This window comes from Lepidochelys kempii, chromosome 2, assembly GCF_965140285.1.
Source record: "Lepidochelys kempii isolate rLepKem1 chromosome 2, rLepKem1.hap1, whole genome shotgun sequence".
NCBI lineage: Eukaryota > Metazoa > Chordata > Testudines > Cheloniidae > Lepidochelys > Lepidochelys kempii.
In genome coordinates, this window is record NC_136381.1 from 135,062,410 (window position 1) to 135,085,419 (window position 23,010).

Below are 23,010 nucleotides of genomic sequence, written 5' to 3' on the forward strand. Positions count from 1 at the left end.
GGCTGTGTGTAAGCGGCTGCTGCACACGGGAACTGACTCCAGGAGTCCTGCGATCCAGGCCTGGGCCCCCAGCACTGAGCCCGCCGCGCGCGCCCTTCCCCCGCAGTGCCAGGAGCGGGGCGGGGCGGGGCGGGGCGGGATCCCCCGCCTTGTACGAAACTCCAGGATGCGGCTCTTGCCCCCTGGCCGTCCCCGGGGGGTGCATCAGGCTGCGCCGCCCAGGCACCGGGCCAGTGCGGGGGCCGCCCCCCCGCGGCGCTTTGCTGGCCACTGAGGTGGCGCGGGGCAGCCGGCAGGGGGCCGCCACGAGGGCAGAGGCGCGGCAGGACGCTCCGTGGGGCCCGCCGGGCCGGCAGGGGGCGGTGGCCTCCGTCAGAGCAGCTAGAGGCGCCTCCCTGCTGCCTCGGCCGGCGCGTCACACGGCGGGCGGCCTCTGCTGCCGGAGGAATTGTGGCCGCCCCATTTTGGAATCCCCGCGGGCCGAGCGTTCCAGCCTCATTGTCCCCGCGTTCTGGCCCGCCCAGGAGGCGCGCGCCCCGCAGGTTGGTGCCCGAGACCCCCGGGGGCGGGGTTGGAACCAACCGCCCCCTTGCGCCGCCCGGTCGCCCCCGGCCCCTCCCCCCGCTCTGCTGCGCGCGAGCGGCCTGTGGGCCCGGCCTGGGCCTGCGGGGGAGGCCCGAGAAGCCCCGACCTGGGCGGCGGCGGGACTCGGGGCCGGCTCGCGCTGTGTCTGCCGCGCCTCCGCCGGCGCCCAGCCCGCTCCGGCAGCTAGGGCCGCTTGCCTGAGGCTTTCCCCGGGTGCGTGGGGCCCTGGCCTCGCGCCGCAGAGGCCGCTCTGGTGCTGCGCTGTGCCCCGTTGTCGAGTGCCCGGCCCCCGGGCTGCTGTGAGCAGCCGCAGCTAATGGCAGACCATGAAGCTGACTCGGCACCCAGGACTTCAGACGGGCCTGCTCCGTGCCCGGGCTCTGTCGGGTGTGCCAGGCGCGGGTGTAGGGCACCGAGACCGGAGTGGTCGCAGTACATTAGCTTTGATGAGTTGATGAGCCAGCCAGTCATGAAATTAATCCCGTCAACCCTGTTTTAATGCTCTCTCTGCTGCAGAGTGTCTATACCTCATTCCTGTCATCCTAGGTTTAGTAAGTTTTATACAGTCACTGTATATTTTATCTGTAGCTGAATTTCTTTTGACATTAAACTCAACTCACGGTGTTTAAAAGTAACTTTGGGCTGATCTGATTTAAAACCACCAAAAAGGAAATGCAAAGTGAAGGCAGAAATTGATTTATTTGTCAAGCCATTTTTGTCTAGGTATTATAGTTCCTAACTTACATAACAGAAGCTCTTATATTCTACTAATTTCTGTTTTAGCAGCTGTCATTCTAATACTATGCTGGAATTGGTAAAGGTTCAGAAAAGGGCAACAAAAAGGATTAGGGGTATGGAACAATTTCCGTATGAAGAGAGATTAATAAGACTGGAAATTCTCAGCTTGGAAAAGAAATGACTTGGGGGGGATATGATCGAGATCTATAAAATCACAACTGGTGTGGAGAAAGTAAATAAGGAAGTGTTACTCCTTCTCATAACACAAGAACTGGGGGGGTCACCGAATAAAATTAATAGGTAGGAGGTTTAAAACGAACAAAAGGAAGTATTTCTTCACACAACGCACAGTCAACCTGTGCCAGAGCATGTTGTGAAGGCTAAGACTATAACAGGGTTAATAAAGAACTAGATAAGTTCATGGAGGATAGGTCCATCAATGTCTGTTAGCCAGGATGGGCAGGGATGCAAGCCATGTTCTGAAGTGTCCCTAGCCTCCGTTTGCCAGAAGCTGTGCATGGGCAACACAAATGGACACTTGATGATTCCCTCTGAAGCACATGGCATTGGCCACTGTTGGAAGACAGGCTACTGGGGTAGATGGACCATTGGTCTGACCCAGTATGGCTGTGCTTATGTTCTCTCGTCTGTTGATTTGGTGTCATGGTAAAGTAGCAGAAATCAGGTGCAGTAGAGGACCAACAGCAAACAAGTTAACTCTTCCAAACATTAGATGAAACAAGTCTGTTCTTGGACTCCAAAAATTCAGTTACATTTAAATTTTGCCCCCTCAACACACGCATGCAGACACGTGAGAGAGAAAAAATGGAGTTGTGCTTTTTTTTAGGTTAAAATTATGGATGAAAGTAAGTGTGTATAAAAGAAGTGCGGGCATAGCAGCATGTGATCCAATAGTTAGTCTCTTCTATTTTATACCATCGAACAGAATGAATTATTCCTTTGGTGAGTTAGCAGATGTAAGTATTTTTGGTTGTTCTGGATTTTCTTGTGTTTTAATTTTATTTCTGAAATTGGTCAGAGAGGAAGCTAGCAACATTCTTGCTTTCCATATAACTCTAACAAGAGTTAGCAAATACCGTTTTAAAAGAACCTGTCTAAATTATACAGCAGAAAGTGCTGCTTAGATGGCTTGTAGAGTTACCATTTTTTCCTTTCAAGGACCCCATGCTGCTGAATAGAAACAGGTGCTCATGACAATTTACAGTGGTTAAGTGGTACATACTTGAATTAGAAAGCAGGGAGTGAAGCTGATCCTGACTGAAACAAAGCATAACTATTTGAGTGAACATAGACATTTCACAGTGAAGAATGAGTGACTTTTTCTCATCTAAATTAAATGGTTCTTATGTATAATAATTTACTGGTTTATTTTTTTACTGCTTATAAATGACCATTTTTCATGTTTTCTCATGCGTACGTGTTTTTTACTCTGCAGTTACAGATAAGAAATACAGCAAAAGCAAATGCTGGTTTCTAACAGGAAATTTCAGTTCTGTAATGTACCTGTTATCTGATTAAAATCCACACCTTTCCAGGCTGTACAGGCTCAGTCTAGTGTTTGTGGGGGAGTTTTTTAATGTTGAATTCTGTCTGTTGATACCCTTGGAGGGATTGCAGTTTTTGTATGGCTGTTTGGGACTTGATTTTTCCCCTGCATATTACAGGCTTCTTCCCATGGGTTGAATCATGCTTTCCTTAGATTAGTCATATATTAGTCTAAGGTTTGATCTCAATCTGTGACCTTCTGCTTGTGTTTGTTTTGTTGTTCGTTACCTCCGTAGCATCTAGCAGCCCTAGTCCTGGACCAGGACCCCATTGTTCTGAGTCCTGTACAGACACACAACAAAAAGACAGTCCCTGCCTTAGAGAGCTTACAATCCCTTATAGTTTTAAAGTGACTCCATCAGCATTGCATCTACTCAAATTAAAGAAAAGTTAATGATAACTTTAGCAATAGTTGCTATGTATTTGTGTTATTGTACACAGTGATCTCCAATCAAGCAGAGGGCCTCATTATGCTGAGTGCTTTACAAACATACAGTAAAATATGGTCCCTCGCTCTCTCTGACAGTTTTTGTTGTTTTGTAGTCACATTTTTCTATTTAACTCTCCCCTGTTGCTGTGTGGGAGACCCTGACATACAAAAGGGGGAAACGACTGATAGGAGGGCAAAAAATGTCATTGTACACAAAAGGCTGAAAACCAACTGAAAGCTTTTTCTGTCTCTTTCGCATTGTATTATCTTAGTCATTTCTTGTGACAATAGAAGGCTTAAAAAAATCAAACATATTTTTTTCTTTAAAATGATCATGTCCCTTTTTTAAAGACCTATGGCTTGCATCCTACTGACTAGAGACTTCTGGCGTTTGCTCTTTGGTTAAAAGTGGAGAGACCTATAAATAAGTCTCTTTGGGGCATGGGCCATCCTTTTGCTTTGTGTGTGTACTTGGCCTAGGGGTCCTTGCCCTTCTCCATGATGAGGCCTTCTAGGTGCTATGATAATACAAATAATAAATAGTAATACATCTTTGATAGCTGGGACTAATTTTATATCTTCGTTTCATCCTTTGCAATGTCTAACGCATTAACAGTGTTTCATAAACTTTACTAACACACTTGCATCAGGATTGCATCAAATGTGCAATTGCTCAGACAGGCAAGGACCTGACACTGGCTTGTTTTTTATGTCTTCTCCTCCCGCCATATTTTGATCACTTTCTTTTGACATGCTGCCTTTCTTTCCTTCCAAGTAATGGCATCTTATACCTGCATCACTTGCCGTGTGGCTTTTAAGGATGCTGACATTCAGCGTGCCCACTACAAAACCGACTGGCATAGATATAATCTAAAACGGAAAGTTGCTGACATGCCACCTGTGACTGCCGAGAATTTCCAAGAGAGAGTCCTAGCTCAGAGAGCGGTGACAGAGGAACAGAACAAAGTCACTGCCACCTACTGCACAGCTTGCAGCAAGAGGTTCTCCACTTTGAATGCCTATGAGAATCATTTGAAGTCCAAGAAGCACCTAGAACTTGAAAAAAAAGCTGTCCAGGCTGTCAACAAGAAAGTAGAAACCTTAAATGAGAAGAACCTGGAAAAGGGGCTGGCCCAGGAGAGTCCAAACAAAGATGCAATGAATACAGCTATTCAGCAAGCCATCAGGCCCCAACCATCCTTGTCTCCTAAGAAGATACCATTGCTCCTAACTGATACAAGCAGCTCTCCACCTTCTGCTGGAGGTAATTTGTCACAGAGCAGAGAGCAACTGGAAAAACCTCCAAGGCTACAGTGGTTTGAACAGCAGGCAAGGAAGCTGGCAAAACAGGATGCAGAGGATGAGGAGCAAGATGAGGAGATGGAAGAAGGTAAGAAAACCAGCAAGGTGGTAAAATGGTGGCTCTGGGTAAGCAAACTTAGTGGTTGGTTTTGGGTAGAAGCCCCATGTTGTTGTTGGGTTTGGTTGTTTTTTTTTTTTTTTTTTTTTTTAATTTTTTTAAATAAAATTTCTCCAGGCAGGAAAACATTCTTAACAATTCTCTGGGGGAGGCTTTTTTCTTATGAAACTTCACACAGCAGAGGTTCCCACCAAAAAATATTTGCCATGAAGAGGGAAGAAAGATTCAAGTCTAGCAAGGTTTAATGGCCAGTGAACTCATTCATCACTTTTTTTTTTTCTTTTTAAAGATAAACTGAAAAGTTTTCTAGTTACTAAGAATAGAGGTCATGTGTTTTCTCTTATAACTACTGCTTCTATCATGTCCATCAAAAGCAGTGCAGGGACCTGCACTCTTTAGCTTAATGCTCCACTCTGTTACAGCAGATTTATGCTGAAGTAATTCCATTGATGTCAGTGGGGATCAGGGCCCCATGTGTTAGATGTTAGACACATCATCAACTGTTGTTCGGTAAACCCATGTTTCTGTACTCTATTTTGGAAGATACATAAAGAAGAAACAAATGTGAAACTATTTTGCATTAAGATATATTTAAGTTGTAACACTATGTCTCAGGAAGTTTCTAAGCGTTCATTTTACCTTTAACTTTTTGATCAGGACTATTTTTCTACCAGTGCTGTTCGTTCAGAGTGTACGGTGAAAGGATTAGAGAGAGGAAGAAAGGAGTAGTCTCTCTCTGATTATCCTGGGACCAACGCAGCTACAGCAATACTGCAAACACAGGTCAAAGGATTGTCAGTTTGAGGCTTTTAAAGCTAGAAACCAATATCCGATATTAACGTTACCAGGTCACTGGTTTGAATCACATCTAGGTTGGTAATTAATAGTTACCATCTGAGAACTCTTTAGTGGCCTATGTGAAATGAGTTTATTGTCTTCGAGTTGCTAGTGGACATCACAAACAGCCTTCTCCCAGTTGGCACTGTTTTTGCACTTACAGAAGATGAAAGTGTCACGGGAAATTATCTTGGACCCCCCTGCCCCCCATACTCTCACCCTTCCCAGTGAAATTTGAAAACTATTGGCAGAGCAATGTATGGGATCTTGCATGAGTATCAGAGGAGAAATAACCATGACTGGAAGAAGTACAAGGGACACAAAAACAATTGCATAGCTCCAGTTACTTTAAGAACTCCTGCTTATAGATAACTTAGAATGTTTCTTTTGTCGTAAAGATGTATGTATGAAAAGAGTATGTTTGGTTTTATAACTTTCTGCTCATGCTGCTAAGTCACTACAGGAAATCAAAATCCTCATGTTTATGAGAGAATTGTGTTGTGTTTTACCAGTTATGCTTTGTTTTAATGCTGCATGGTACAATAATAATGTTGCTCCTAAACAGCAAAAGGATTTTCATACTAGAGACGATTGTAACTAAATTCTTAGATCTGGTGATCCTTTCATGAGCAGTTTTGAATTTTACCTTAAGCTTCCATCATTTCTTTGTAAGTTAATTTTGACAGTGGTATGAGCTCACCACTTGATTGATTTAAATGTCTGTATGGTAATTAGAACACACAGCGTTTTATATCCGTTTATAATTATTATTGGTGTTGTCAGCATATTCTGTACTAGAGCATACAGATTACGCTTGTTTGCCTGAAAAAAAGATGATGTAAATAAACCTAATGTTTTAACTTGCACTGAAAGGCTGGGAGGATGTGGATTCTGATGAAGTTGGAGAGTCTGAAGATGAGCAGATGGACAGTGCAGTGGATGAAGATGAGAAACAGATTGCTGCTGGTGCAGTACCACTCACAGACTGCTTGTTTTGTCCTCACCATTCAAGCTCTCTCATGAAAAACATGGCCCACATGACAAAAGCCCATAGTTTCTTTATTCCAGATATAGAATACCTTGTGGATCTCAGAGGACTGATTAAGTACTTGGGTAAGCATGACTCTTCTTCCCCTCCCCCTACTCCAACAAGGTTAAATACCCTGTTCTATTGCAATAAATAGATTTGAGCTATGGCCTCAGTGTCAGATGGTATTCATGACTTTCATTCAGTCACATGTATGACTTAATTCTAGTAGATATAGGAATAACCATATTATATCAGGCCTCAGGTCTGTTTAGTTCAATGTACTGTCTCTGACAGTGACCAGTACCAGATGGTTCAGGGGAAGGTATAAGAACCCTGCATTGGACAGCTTTCGGTTATTCTGCCCCCATATTAGGTCTTAACCTGATCTCTGAGGAGTATTGGTTTAAACAGCATGAGGTTTATGCAAAAAACCTCAAGTTCTAAAATATTTACACTGGGTGTGCCTATTACTTGGACGCATAGGTCTCCTAGTGAATGATGATGCAAATATTTGCCAAAGTACTATAACAGTTATGAGAAAGCAGCTCCACTGCAAATGGAATGTTTCCTGTAATCAAACTAGATTCATATTAAATTTATCTATCCTCACTAAAGCTCTTCCACAGCAATGAGCAAGAAAATGCACGAAACAAAACCTTTTTTTATAGCATCTCACAGAGAGTTTTTGCCCAGTGTGTGTGATGCCCTCTGTTGTGTCATTTGAATTATTCTTTAAACACATGGACTTCGTCCGTGAAGAGGCAGAGTGTGGTTAGAGTACAGGGGGACCATGGCCCTAATTCAGTTTCTGGCAGTGACTTTCTAACTTGGAGAAAGTCACTTACCGTGCCTGTGACTCCAAGTGGAGATAACCACTTCAGGGATGTTGAAATTGATCATTGAATTGAATGTAAACTCAAAATATATATATATTTTTATATTTTTTTCCCCTGCCCAGGAGAAAAAGTTGGTGTTGGGAAAATCTGCCTGTGGTGCAATGAGAAGGGGAAATCCTTCTACTCAACAGAGGCGGTGCAGGGTCATATGAACGATAAAAGCCACTGCAAACTCTTCACAGATGGGGATGCTGCCTTGGAATTTGCAAACTTCTATGATTTTAGGTGAGGACATTTGTTTTTCTTTCTTGCCACAGAGTTGGAAGCAGAAAGAAGTGTTGAAACTTGAAACCCATTTTTTCCACTGTTGACCTTCTAAAAACTAGACCTATTTCTAATGTTTACACTTAAGGTCCTAGCAGTTCTTGGCAAATCAATTCATCAGTCAGAAGCTGTCTTGGAGACAAAGCTACTGCGCACATGAGAAAAAATAACACCTTAAGCATTCACTTAATACTAATAATATATTAAACAACCTTTCCAAGTTTGGAAGTGCTTAATGGTATGTGTTGTTGGTCGGTGTGTGGTTTTATTTATTTATTTAAAATGAAATGTTAGACCTATTAGGATGCTGTTATCCATTCATACCAGAGGTGGGCAATAATTTTTTGCAGGGGGGCCACTCCATGAATTTTGGTAAGTCGTCACAGGCCACCCACTTCTACTATATTAATTGAGGAGGTGCAGGGTCTGGGAGGGAGTTTGGCTGTAGGAGGGAGCTCCAGACTGGTGCAAGAGAGGGTGAGGAGTGTGGGCTCTGGGAGGGAGTTTGGTGCAGGAGGGGGCTCCGGGCTGGGGCAGGGGGTTGGGGTGCAGGAGTGGGTGTGAGTTCAGGCTCTGGCCGGGAGGCACTTACCACAGGCGGCTCCTGGCCAGCAGCACAGCAGGGCTCAGGCAAGATGCCTGCATGCTGTGGCCCCATGCCACTCCCGGAAGTGGCTGCTACTGGCACATCTCTCCACCCCCCCTTGGGGCAGTGGGCCTCCGTGTGCTGCCTGCAAGCACTGCCCCCGCAGACCCCATTGGTATATGGTGGGGTTGTTTTTTGTATTTGTTTTTAAACATTGCAGGAGACGAAGATATGGTTTTGGTCTCTTCTTAATCTGCAAGCATGATTTAAGAATTTTGTTAAACTATATTCATTTTGATCATAACAGCGTCTATTATGGTGGGCTGTACAGCAGAGTTTCCCAAGTGTTCAATTTGGAGCACTCACTGGTAGTCAGTGGAGAGCTGGCTGGTCATACAGCAGTGGGCTTTTTGATATACATTGCATTTAAAAGTTTGTTGCAACATTGATGCTGTATAATTGAATTGGGAAGGGGTGGAGAGGTGCTCCAAGACAACTGTCTATATTAAAACATAGAGAAAAAGTTTGGGAACCCTGATATAAATGGAGCTTGTCAGTGTTCTGGGACATAACGGGTTTATAGCATGCCAAGTTTATATAGGACAGTTCTGAGATGGAGCTGCTGCTCATGTGTAATTTGGCAGCTGCTGCTGTTGTTCCACAGGAGCAGTTACCCTGATCACAAGGAAGGGGAGGATGTGGTAATGTCTGGAGAGCTCCCAGCAGGGAAGAATTTAGAATATGATGATGAAAGTATGGAATTGATCCTCCCTTCAGGTATGTATAATAGGTACTTTTGATGCAGTATTTATCTTCTTGGCTTTGCTGTAGTTTAAATTATTGCCAACAAAGACAGATTGTCATGTGAAATTCCGATTTGTGCCATGAAGCGGACAGTTTGCCATCCACTTGTCCTTCATCTGCTTTGATCTCAAATTCTGCTATTCCAGTTTTCAGATTGAAGATCTGTTTCCATTTAAAAATAATCTTATTCAATTAGCTCAAATTGAAATTTATAAGATTTCTTAGTCTTTCGAACTTGTCATCCTCCTGCATTGTTTGGGGGATGGGGGAAGGGATGGTGTTTGTGTTTGAGCATCACTTCCTCTTATTTACCTTTGACTGACTTCACCCATGCAAGGATGTAATGTGTACTTTATTGCAATACGTTTTATGGAAAGTAACTTCTTCCAGTGTAGTTCTGTGCAATGTAAGCTGGTCATAGGTAATTAATTTTTACAATCTCTTATTCAGATATTAATTTCCTTAAACAACCACATATTGTTCTTTGTATATTAATTTCTACACTGTAAGTCTAATGCTTTGCAATGGTGTATGGTTCCACACTGAGATATGAACACATCCCCATGATCCCGTAAAGTGCTATCAAGTAGACAGTGAAAATGGCAAAAGAGATCTTTCTTCCAATCTTAGTTACAATAGTCTTGTGTGTATTGCTTGAAACAGTAGTAGGTTTTAAAGAAAATGCAGATAGTGAATAAATTGATGTTTCTTTAAAGGCGATCTTGCTTTTGTACTGGTTTTTTGGTTCTTTGATTTATTACAACTTACAGTGGATAAAGATGGCGTGAAAAGCAGCTGTGGTGCAGTAAGGGCGGCTGTTTGGTTTTTTTTAAACTTCAAAAATATCAGGAATATTGCATTTTGTATTCTATTTTTACTGAAGGACTCCTTGAGGACCAGAGAACCAAAGTAGGAGCTTTCTCAGCCTTCCTCTTAAGCACCTGAGCTGAAGGGCCCCCATCTTAAAAATAACACTTACTATTGTTACCAGGAGCAACTAATCCTAAAATGGCTAGAACTGAAAGGTTAGAGGAGAAGCTTTCTCTTCTGTTTTTGTTTTACTGCAGTCTGGGGGAGACTTTCAGTGGGAGATGAGTGCCAAAATCCCTTTTATTCCTCTGAAAATCTTCCTCCTTTGAGTAACAACCAGTTTATAGACCTGCAGCATATAAAAAGTGAAACTGACTATATGAGAGAAACTATTAAAGACTTTTGTGAAAAATCCCATCCTTTTGGTGTAATATCAAACATATACCAGACCTGACATTTATGGTTTAAAAAACAAAACACTTCTTGATCTGTCTGCCTTTTTATCATGAAGAAGAAAAAAAAAATATAAAAGTACAAATGCTTCAGTTTTTAGTTCTGGTCCCTTTTAGTTTTGTGGGTGAAAAACATTGGAAACTACTGGCACATAAATGGAAGAACTGATGGTTTTCTCACTAAATTGTAGCTTCTCTGGTGGCTGTCTTGTCTAGTGATACACAAAGTATCTTTTCATCTCTAAATTTATCGGTGATGGGGAAACCAGTAGGGGGCACTGTGGTGCTTTAAATCTTTTATTTTTTTATTCTACAATGTGCAAATAATCAGACAGCCTTTCTCTGCAAAGGTTTTATAGGTGTTTGTTGCATGTTGTTATGATAAAGTTGTTTTAATCAATCACCATTTCAGTGCATGGAAGGGCTAATACAGCTGCACTCAAAAGTTAATTTTTCTAGCCATCTATGTTCCTGTCTGTTGTGAAATACTTGTATTTCTAGAGCAGATTTGGTTGGTGTGAGATGAGGTTATCTAGCTTATTTGCTAAACTGCCATTTTAATATTAAAGACAGGACACTTTTTAAACAAATCTAATTATCAGACTTGTAGATACTAGGTTTGTAATTCATTTGCAAGATATGTGAGTGGAACAATGGAGTATGTGAAAGTCCACTTAGGGAGACTGGAATGATAAAAATACACTTCCAGGCAAGGTGGGAATTAAATTATTGATTTTAATCTTATTATGCATTTGCGTACTTCAGTTATTTTTCTAAGGAAAGGTTGATTCTTAGTTGTTGATAACTATTAAAACATGCTAAATTTTGTACTTTTGTTTTAACCAGGAGGATACACGGTATCAGCACACTTATTTAAGCAAGTATATTGCTTAATACACATTGATTCAGCTGCTTAATTTTTGTTTGAAAATGGTGAATGGTTCATTTCTTTCATTCTACATTGATTTTTTTTTTTTAACTTGGAATTTGTGCCCATTTGGATGCAAGTTGGAATTCAATTAAAAATGCACCAAAACTAGAAAACCAGCATTTTTAAAATAAAACTTAGACACTTTTTCCCAGCACATTTATCAAAACACGTTTTGTATTTAAAACTAATTCATTTATTAAAGAAAGGAAGTATTCTCAGTAATTAGTGAATTGAACTGATTAATTGAATTGAACAAATAACTTGAACACCATAGCCTTCAAGATTTTAGGACTATTAGCTCAAGCTATCATCTGTTTATAGATTGGAGGCGGAAAACAAGCTTTCCTGCTTTTTCACCTCCCAGTTGGTTTCTCAGCTTTGACTGACTTAGTTATTGAACTGAACTAGTTGAATGAAATGAAATGAAAGTCTTCTCTCTGCACCTGTAGAAGAGGAAACTGCTCTCAGAAGCTGGTTTTGGTCTTCAGTAGAGCTGTCAAGTCATGATTAATCGCGTGATTAATCAGTAATAGAATACCATTTATCTAAATATATTTGGATGTATGCTACATTTTCAAATATATTAATTTCCATTACAGCACAGAATACAAAGTCTACAGTGCTCAGTTTTTTTATTACAAATATTTGCACTGTATAAAACAAAAGAAATAATATTTTTCAATTTCCCTATTGCAACTACTGTAGTGCAATCCCTTGAAAGTTGAATTGTTTAAAAAAACACCTGCATTCAAAAATAAAACAACGTAAAACTTTAGCGCCTGCAAGTCCACTCAGTCCTACTTCTTGTTCAGCTCAGACAAACAAGTTTGTTTACATTTGCAGGAGATAATGCTGCCAGCTTCTTGTTTACAATGTCACCTGAAAGTGAGAACAGGCGTTCACATGGCACTGTTGTAGCCAGAATCACAAGATATTTACATGCCAAATGCCCTAAAGAGTTAGATGTCCCTTCGTGCTTCAACCACCATTCCAGAGGACATGCGTCCATGCTGATGACTGGTTCTGCTCGATAACAATCCAAAGCAGAGCAGACCGATGCATGTTCATTTTCATCATCGTAGTCAGATGCCATCAGCTGAAGGTTGATTCTCTTTTTTGGTGGTTCAGGTTCTGTAGTTTCCCCTTCGGAGTGTTGTTCTTTTAAGACTTCTGAAAGCACACTCCACACCTCGCTCCTCTCAGATTTTGGAAGGCACTTCAGATTTTTAAACCTTGGGTCGACTGCTATAACTATCTTTAGAAATCTCACATTGGTACCTTCTTTGTGTTTTGTCAGATCTGCAATGAAAGTGTTCTTAAAACAAACAACATGTGCTGGGTCATCATCTGAGACTGCTATAACATGAACTATATGATAGAATGCAGGTAAAACAGAGCAGGAGACATACAATTCTCCCCCATAGGGTTCAATCACAAATTTAATTAACACATTATTTTTTTTAACAAGCATCGTCAGCATGGAAGCATGTCCTTTGGAATGGTGGCCAAAGCACGAAGGGGCATACAAATGTTTAGTGTATCTGGCATGTAAATACCTTGCAATGCCAGCTACAAAAGTGCCATGCAAACGTCTGTTGTCACTTTCAGGTGACATAAATAATAAGCGGGCAGCATAATGTCCTGTAAATGTAAACAAACTTGTTTGTCTTAGTGATTGGCTGAACAAGAAGTAGGACTAAGTGGACTTGTAGGCCCTAGAGTTTTGCATTGTTTTGTTTTTGATTGCAGTTATGTAACACAAAATCTACATTTCTAAGTTGCATTTTCACAATAAAGAGATTGCATTCTAGTATTTGTATGAAGTGAAGTGAAAAATACTATTTCTTTTGTTTTATAATTTTTAGAGTATCATTTTTATTACTTATATCTGCAATATGAGCACTGTACACTTTGTATTCTGTATTGTAATTTAAATCAATATAGTTGAAAATGTCAAAAAACATCCAAAAATATTTAATAAATTTCACTTGGTATTCTATTGCTTAAGAGTGTGATTAAAACTGCAATTAACTGAAAAAAAATTAATCGCATGAGTTAACTGTGATTAATCAACAGCCCTAGTCTTTAACAAACTCTGTAGTTCCAGGTGCTTAGCCAGTGACTGCCACCAGTTCAGTGGTTTGACTTTTTTTAAAACTTCAGCAGGAAACATACTGCTTGAATATTGTTTTTAATTTAAATTATTTTAATAGACTGATCATTTCAAATTTAATTTTAAATAGGTTTATTTTTTAAAAAATATACGTGGTTTTAAATTAAACAATTTTCTTACTCATTAAGTCTGTTTCGCTTCAGGAAAATATAAAAGCGGTCATCAAAATTAGATAATTGTTAGCAGGTAGGGGTTGACGGTCACTGTTGACAAACAGGAAAACAAGCATTTGGTCTTTTGTCATAAGTGCTCATCTTTGTGGAATTAAGCAATCTGGCTGCAGAGTCTGTCCCTTCGTTACCTGATCCCCATTTTTCTTTATTATCCAGCGAGAGGGGGAATGTTAGCCATTCCAGTTCGGTTTGTTTATGCAGGGGTTCCACAGCGGATCACAAAGTAGTAACTGAAAATCTCGAGAAAAAAGCGGCAGAGAGTCCTGTGGCACCTTATAGACTTACAGATGTATTGGAGCATAAGCTTTCAAGGGTGAACACCCACTTCCTCGGATGCATGTCTCGAGGGAATTCAGAGTTTTGGATTCCAATCCTGCAAGCTATTGTGTGGTTGGAGCTCTGGGTCTCCCTAAAGCATTTACACTGCAGCCTGCAGGATTGGGGCTGTATTTTGTCATGAAATTACCTTTCCTGTTTGCACTACTTAGTATAACCTACCAAATTGTCAGTTTGTTTAAAAAGAAAAAAAATAGGTAGGGAGGGAAATAAGATTTATTCCAGTGATAGGCCCAGGCTTTATTCATAAAATGTCAGGAAACAAGAAGGGACTGTTATAACTAACAAAACTTACACTACCAATCTTCATGTTCTGGTTTGGCAGTAAAAATGTAATTAGAAAATCTCTCCTGTAGTCTCGAATTGTAAAATATGGTGTTAACCTGCTGCCTGACTATTTGACCAGTTGCAAAACACGGTGCCATGTAAATTCTCTATGCTAATCGTGCTATATAAATCTTGATGTTGGGCCCATATTTTCTGACTTGCCACAGCTCAGATTGATCATCTCCACTGTTTTGCAAGGAGTAGAGAACCTTAGTGAATTTTTATAGTTTTGTCATTAGGACAGTAACTCCTACCCATGGGATGGCTTTCTAGATGAGATGCTCTAGTTCAACCAGAAATTATTGGGCTTGATGCAGGAATTACTAGGTGAAATTCTTTGGTCTGTATTCTTTAGACTGGCTGATTGTCAAAGTTTCTTCTAGCATTAAAAAGCTGGCCCAAATCCTTGCAACAAAACTAACAGTCAGTCGTCCTCTCCATTTCCTGCCTTTAATTAAATCTTCCTGGAGGCTTTTATAATTCCTAGCCATCCTTTAGTTGAGCTGCTGGTCTTTTTCTGCCTTTCCTCTCTTCAGCATGTGGTATACTATAGACGCTGCTACATTAGTCACACTCTATCATAGTCCTAAAACGTCAGACCCTTTTAAAAGTAATCAATGTGATTACTTTGCCTCAAAAGCTGCTTCACTGTGCTTGACTTAAACTGTAAAATATTCTCTTGTGTAACAGGTGCCAGGGTTGGTCACCGTTCTTTGATGAGGTACTACAAGCAGCGGTTTGGTTTGTCAAGAGCAGTGGCTGTTGCTAAAAATAAGAAGGCAGTGGGCAGGGTGTTGCAACAGTACAAAGCTCTGGGCTGGACAAGCAGTACAGGTAGGTGACAAACTTAAGTTCTTTAAACTCTCTTTTGAGCCTGTATTCTTAGAGGGGGGTGAGCGTCAGAGCCTGGTTTCCAGCCCAGCTCAACCATCTACATGGCTATTTTTAGTGCTGTACGTGGGCCTGAGTCTGCGTCTGTCCTCCCAGGCTCTGAGACTTGCTGCCACACCCTGTGTAGGTACACCCTTAGAGCAGTCTCCTTATACTAGCATTTACATGCTTGAATTCTGTCCATATAGTTACTGCTAGGTGCTCTCAGATTTGGGTCTTCACTTCCTAGCAAAGAGCAGTATCGCTTTTGCAGTGGGAAACTAAACTTCTGGCACGTGAAGATGGAGAAGAGCATCACTGCTCTGTGGTAAAAGCTTGGACCTTGTCTCTTGCACAGTATCTGACTTTTGGGTATCCCCTTCTGTTTTAGTCCTCTTCATTTCTGGCACATAAGCACAATACAGTGTAGAAATTTGCCATTCCAGCCCTGCTTTTTGAGAAGACAAGCCCTGCATATACACAAACTAATTGTGGTCCCACTGCTTCTTATAGCAAAAGTGCATTTGTGTACAACCCTGAAACTTCCTGTCATAATTGGGTGATGTGAAGTTATGAGGGATGAATCTAGGCTAATGTACAAAATACACAAAGGCGAGGTTGGCTTTTCAGAACTAGAAGTTGCATAGACTGTTCCTGACTGCTAAATTCAAATCCTGTTTCCAGTTATGACATATTCTCCCTTAGTTTGTGCTACTGTACTTCTTTTCGCTCCTGCACTACTGCATCTATATGTATGCCCCTGTAACTGTGTAGTTCAAATGTTTTGTCTGAACAGTGCTATGCACAAGCCTGTTGTGTAAGTGTAAAGTATTGCAGAATACTTCAGAGGATTAATCTAGAATTGAATTCTAAACATGTATTTTGATACTCGGATAGGAACATAAATGTTGTACTGACCACAAAGGAAGGCTGTCACCCTTAATGTGTCAAGTTCTGTCGTTAATAGTTTCTTTGCTAGAGGTGGTTGACGGTAATTAAGATTATCTGTCCATTTGTGTGGCACTCTTTCCTTCAGCTGTCAATGCTTGCCATTTAATGTCTTGCCATTTCATATGGTAATACATGACCCCAGCATAAACGGTTTTGATTGGGACTGTCAAAGAACAATTCAGGGTTGGATACTTGCAGTGAATGAGCTCCAGATGAAGAATGATTTGCAGAAGTTATTTGGTAAATAACTTTAAAAAAAAAATTAAAAGAAAATTAAGATTTGTTTGAACAGAGAGAGACACACTTCAAATCATTCAATTAATTTAGGTCTGTTTCAGATCGGTAGCCATTCAGAAAAACTTCCTCCCTCCCCCCCCATTACTTAGATCTTGATCCTCTCATGAGCTCAGAGCAAGCAAACCCTTGTCCACATGTAGAGCTCATTGCAGGATTAAGCCACTTAGATTTTGACTTCGTGGGAAAGGTACAGAAGAATAAGGGAAGGAGTGAATTTAAAGAGATGGGTACACAGGTTATAAGCCTCTCTTGGACACTCTTATTCCAGCATGAAGCCTCTTTTCAGCTTAGTTTACATTGCTTGGGAAGAGGATAAAGCTAAAATGAAAAATGCCATTCTTACTGCAGAATAAGTGCCTACCCAGAAGGTTAGACCAGGGTAACTATATTGCTGCAACTAGACTGGGGTAATTGGAGGCAAGGCCTTATACTTTAAATCATTCTGCAGTCTTGCAAGCTACTGACTTTTCACCCTTTTCTCCTTTACAAAAGGAGCAGCCCTAGCACGTGAACGTGACATGCAGTATCTACAGAGGATGAAGTCTAAGTGGATGCTGAAGACGGGAATGAGTAACAATGCTACAAAGCAGATGCATTTCCGGATGCAAGTCGTATTCTGAGCTGCCACAACTGCTATACAGAGCTTGGTCCAGGAGAGGAGAATTAATAGCTAGTATCTTTTTTTTTTTTTTTTTTTTTTTTGGGTGAAGGGGAGAAATTTCACTAAAATGGACCCTGGTACCTAGCCAGTGACTGTCTGGATGCTACTATTTCTCCTCCTCCTCTTGATACCTCTTGTGAAGAGGTCTTGTATTCTAATAACTGTTGGACTGTCAAATTTGTGTCCAAATAAAGTATGTGGTACAGGTTAGTCACTGGTATAGATCATGTGCATTCTACTAATGTCCATCTTTATGCAGTAGGTTTTGGTTGAACAGCTGACTTTGTGTTGTAATTGAATTACAGAAAACTTGCCCGGGGGGGGGGGGGCAACTGAAGAGAAGATTCTGATTATAAGCCTGAGGTGTGAGAGAAGCCTGTGCTCCAGCCCTTCTGGATTAGTGTAAAAGATTTTCTTTTGTATGAAGTAGGAGAGAACACTTTACCAAAGTTATACACTTTCTTTATATCAAACAATTTTGTAAGAGGCACTTTAGACAGGAGTGTTAAAATCCTTCAGTGGGTGAACTGAGGAGAGCTGCTCAGAATGAGCACATTGCCAGCACATGACGAATGACAGGTATGTATTTGGTTGCGTTCAGTTTATGTAGAAATTTCTGTGCTAGTTGTTTGAAGTAACACTTGACCTGAAAGGAAATCGGTTATTTTTTGTTCTGAAACCATAGTTCTAGGGTTTCAGCTAATGGTTTCTATCCTGTCAACAGAGCACGGCCCATTTTCAAGGAGACAGTTGAGTTTACTAAAAATATTACAATGTGTCTGTTTGGATTTAACTTCAGTATAATGTTTTGAATACTTTATTAAAATTAAAGCATCCGTTTAAGGTATTTTTACCAGCACCACTTCCATTATGAATTGTTAAAGTTACTCATTACTGATGAGAGTTGAAAAGTTAAGGTGGTAGTCACCTTTGTACTTCTGTGTAGAGAGGCATTTTTACATTCTTGATAAAACACACTGACCACACAACCTTCTCTAGAAAGGCAGCCTGCTAAAGGAGGGTCTGTCTGACACAGTTGTCCAAGAAACCCTCTGTTGCTTAATTTATGGTCTGACTTGTAGCAGTCAGAAATCAAGTATGCTGTTACCTTCATCACCCCACAGTTGCGGTAGAGTATGAGAAGTGCAGAAATATGAACATGTCAGCATGGTGCACACCACTGCTACGTGACTGACTATGGAATGTGGCTGAGAATGAGCCTTTTCTCCCAAGATTATCCCAGCTACTACCACATTATTTGTCAAATTAAATTAAATGCAGGTTTTAACAGTGTTCCATGAGATGACTTCTCCCCTCAATTGAAAGAAGGTTCAATTAGGTTTATGAAAAATCTGAAGTTCAGTATTAGGATTGATACATGAGTGGTTTATTGGGAATGTAAATTTCACTGAAAGTTAATTAGTGGTATCCATCTCATGTTTTTTGAAAAACTACATGAATACTACTCCACTTTGCTATAATTTTTGCTTAAGGAAGCTTGCTACAAATTAATATGCCAGGACAGATGTCACTATTTTCAAAATGTGTTGCTTGTAATGGGAATGTATCAGAGAAGCATCAGACCATGTTTTTAGGCTCTCAGCACCTGTGGTGCTCAGAAGCCCTTTAAATAATCCACAAGAGCAGAAGGGTCCTTTGGCAATCCAAATAAAATTTGAGTGTTCCTTTTATCATTGAAGGGCAGGGCAGAGGGGGTGTTTTCAGCTATTTAGTCTAACAGCACTGCTTGGGTTACTTTCCAGCTTTAGGTTATCTTCCCAACCATAAGGGAATTGTGTCTCAGTTGTGACTACATGGGACCCTGACCATGCCTAGGAAAAAGGTGAAAGCTAATGCAGAATTGAGCCCCCTAATTTTAATTTAAATCTGCTTACATGCTGTGTAGATTGCCCCCTAACCTATGATCTAGTAGAATGCAAGTTATAGCAGCTTAGATTCTCCCTCCTAAAATATGCTACACTACATATCCCCTTTGTAGAATAAATTCAAACCAGTAAGGAGGTCTTTCTCTGAGCATTGCTGAGAAGGGCAGAGCAGATGACGATGGTGATCACAACTATTCCCATCTCTCACATAATCCAAGTTCTGGAGCTGGTAATTTCTGCCTCACACCCCTAATGCTGTCGTTCAACCACAAATTACTTTAGGAAAGATATCCACTCTAGCTTTAAGGATTAAGTGATGGAGAATCAACTACATCTTTGGGCAAATTGTTCCAATGGTTACCTTTGCTTTGGATTTTTAACAGTAAATTAAATTTATCAAGCTTTGACTTTAGTCATCGGCATGTATTTCTCTCTCTCTGTTAGGTTAAAGAGTTCCCTATCAGCAATCATCTTCTTGTGGAGTTACTGCTAGATCATGGTCAAATCACCTCAGCTTCTCTCTGAGGCCCTAGATAGATTAGGCTTAGGTCTTACTCAGAGGCATGTTTTCCAGTCATCCAATCATACTGTCACTTCTCTAAATTCCTTCCAGTTTTTCAACATTTTTTGGAAGTGTTGATACCAAAACTGGACTCAATATTTAAGTGCAATGCATAGACTAGTTTTAAAGCAGCATTAAGATGCAATTTTTACAAGTGTCGATTTAAAGTACAAAAGATGGAATGATTATTCAGCAATATCTTATGCTGTTCCTGCGCATTTCATACACTTGCAAAGCAAAAATCACAAAAGCATGGCAGAAGGAATGGAAGTGTTGGATCTCTGTTTAACCAAAACAATGCAACTATTTGAGAAGTCCCACAGCTGTGAAGGCCTAGGGTTAGTATTCCAATGCAACATTGGTTTAGGACAAGGGTGGGCAAACTTTTTGGCCTGCGGGCTGCATCAGGTTTCAGAAATTGTATGGAGGGCCAGTTAGGGGAGGCTGTGCCTTCCCAAACAGTCAGACATGGCCTGGCCCCTGCCCCCTTTTTCCCTGACTGCCTCTGGCACCCCTGCCCCCCATTCAACCCCTGTGTTCCCCACCCCCCAAACTCCCTTACCCAACTCCCCTGTCCCCTTACCAGGCTGCCTGGCAGCGTGGCTGCACCAGGACAGGCAGCTGTGCCACCCGGCTAGAGCCAACCATGCAGCACAGAGCACCAGGTCAGGCTGGGCTCTGCAGCTGTGCTGCCCCAGGAGCTCACAGCCTCCCTGCCCAGAGCACTGCACCAACAGTGCAGTGAGCTGAGGCTGTGGGGGATAGGGAACAGCAGGGGAGGGGCTGGGGGCAAGCCTCCCCAGGTAGGAGCTCAGGGGCCAGGCAGGAGGGGCCCACAGGCTGTAGTTTGCCCACCTCTGGTTTGGGGTGGTTTTTTTAATCCAATATTCTACAGGTAATAGATTTGTTAGTTTGTTTTTTAATCAAATACTTGCACCAAATGTTTTCAGCCCTCCCCTTTAACATGGAAGTGCAGCTGTGTGGACCACAACTTCCAAAATGCAGTGGTCCACATGCAGAGTGGTTAAGTAGTGAGCCGAAACAGACCAGGAAAGGACCATTGCTTAGAGGTACTGGGCACAGATTTCTCATCTGCATCTGAAAGAAATAAAAATTGTTTACTGGGAAGATACATATTGAATCTTTGACTACAAATGGTATTCAACCAGCTATTCTTTCCCATAGGTTTCACTGCAGAATAAAGAACCTGCCCATCCCCCTTACTTTCTGGATGTTAACAGGAAAGTGGAAGCCATCCTCTCAGCAGTCAGTTCTTTATTTTTATACAAATTTTAGTGAGCGAAGTTTTTAGACAAGTGACCATCAGCACCATACTATTTAAGCACCAGCCATGAATGGAAATGGTAAAAATTATGTTTTGAAACTTGTACATTGTTTTTAAAGAAATTTTGATGTTTAGTCTGTAGTGTAGGATAGTTACAAGTTTTCCTATTTTGAATAAACACTAATTGGAAAAACTGACCTAAATAATTGGCCAAGTTAGTATCGGAAAATGTGGCTGTGGACATTGTCACTTTATTAAAAAGGGAACCAGTTATGCCTAACTGTAGCTGGTCAGGAATGGTCAATGTTTTTTGGGTTTTTTTTTTAATTGTTAACCAAACACTAACCATGTTAGTTTAAGAATTTGCCACTTGATTCTTGAGCTGGTAGACAGCCAGCAGAGGATACAGCAACCCCATTCCCCTAATTGTTATCCTTAGAGCCACAAAGAATAACTGGAGTGGGGGCATAATGGTTTGTGCCCCAAAAGAAACATTGAAAAGAAGGGGAAATACAGGAGTAGGAAAAGGATGAAGCAAGTAACACTCCCATTAGTTATATGGAAGTTTTGCCTCATTAGGGCAGCAGTGTTGAGCACAAGGAGGGTATCACAAACCAGGGACAGTTTGTGTACGTGAACACAGAGTAAATGGCTCCACGGTGATCCGCTGGCCTTAGCCATTTATAACATGCCATCTTACCACTATGGAGGAGCTGTCTTGCAGGGGCCAATGATACACATGACCAAACCTGGCAATGAGCGCAGGTTCAGTTTTATAATGGTTCAGTATCACTTCTATGCATGTTAGGTGTTTAATGTATAATTGCTGATTGTAACTAAGCATAAATCTAAGTACCTGGGGGTACTTTAACACGTGCATTAGTTTAAAGTGTCATTAACCTTTCGGAAACTGTCTGTTTCACAGGGATTTAAAGCATAGGAAGTAGCTAATTTCCAAGGCTTTTGGAGATATGCACAATAGGAGTCAGTAGTGGTGGGGACACTTGCATGAAGGGTGCTCTTCTTCCAGAAACTCACTGAGTCCCCAGCACAACACACGTGACCCACCTCCTCTGTTCAGGTTCTTGCCTTGTCATAGGGGTAGGAATGAGAAGAAAATGTTAGTTGGATGGTAGAACACGTTCAAAGCCGTGAGCAGCAAGCTCAGAGAGCTGGGATTAAGGCAGAGGGGACACAGACTGGCCAGTAGTAGCAGGTATGTTAGGTGGGAATTTCCCATGGATGGCTGGTGGGGGTGGGAAGATGGGAAATTCTGGAATGGTTAAGCAGTGGGGGCTTTCTTCCGATAGGGGAGCAAGTAACAGCTGGGAGGAAAGCTTTCAAAAAAAAGTGTCATACATCTAACGAAGCTAGTCAAAAAGATCCTCAAACATAAGGAAATTAAAATCCTTAAACTGAGGCTAGAGCTCGAGCCATGGAAGACATGCATACCCCTGAACAAAACAGGAAAGAAGAAAAAACAAAGTATGGTAAATGGCAAAGTTCGAGAATCTGTTCAAACCCAGCAGGTACTGTTCTGAAAATGGAAACTCAACCCTGGAGGGGCCCATAGAAAAAGAGTAGAAGAGAAGCTCTGGCACATAAATTTAAGGTGGAAATTAGGAAGGTGAAGGAGGACCACCTAAATAGCCAAGGACATAAAATTCCATTAAGTACAGCAGAAGCAGGAAACTTATGAGAAGATTGGTAGGGCTGATGGCTTAATAAAGATTCAAAAGGAGCAACTGAAGGTAAAGAAATTGCAGTTACACTGATCTGTTTCTTCAGGGTGCTAGGGAGATACCTACTCTTTTCTGCTAATAAAAATGAGGTATTGTCAGGGGCGGTGCTGAAACAAAGTGACAAAAAAAGAAACAGGGCACCAGACTTGGATAGTACGCACCCAAGAGCTCCAAAGGAGTCCAGGTGGGCTGCTAGCAAAAACATGCAATCAGCATCGATGCTGGAGAACTGGAGGGTAGAAAATGTACTTTAAAAATGGTTCTAGGGCCTATTTGAGAATTACAGGTCCGTAAGCCTTATTTCATTAGCAGAAGTGGTTAAAAGGATAATAAAAAATAGACTCAAGTGACATGGTAGGGACAAATCACACAGCTTCTGTAAAAGAAAATAATTCCCC

General features: G+C 41.3%; 1 protein-coding gene across 4 annotated transcripts; it reads left to right on the forward strand.

Moving 5' to 3' along the window:
* Positions 1-277: 277 nt before the first annotated feature.
* On the forward strand, positions 278-17,347 carry ZNF622 (zinc finger protein 622). 4 transcript variants are annotated; one of them, XM_073332290.2, is made up of 7 exons: positions 282-542; positions 4,095-4,709; positions 6,450-6,689; positions 7,565-7,727; positions 9,017-9,129; positions 15,049-15,192; positions 16,969-17,347. In XM_073332290.2, the coding sequence occupies exons 2-7, from the start codon at positions 4,097-4,099 to the stop codon at positions 17,094-17,096; spliced, it is 1,401 nt and encodes a 466-aa protein (XP_073188391.1). In that variant the 5' UTR covers positions 282-542; positions 4,095-4,096; the 3' UTR covers positions 17,097-17,347. The 4 variants fall into 4 exon arrangements, with proteins under 4 accessions (XP_073188394.1, XP_073188391.1, XP_073188393.1 ...); XM_073332292.2 differs by lacking the exon at positions 282-542 and adding an exon at positions 651-1,136; XM_073332291.2 differs by lacking the exon at positions 282-542 and adding an exon at positions 1,143-2,300.
* Positions 17,348-23,010: the final 5,663 nt, after the last annotated feature.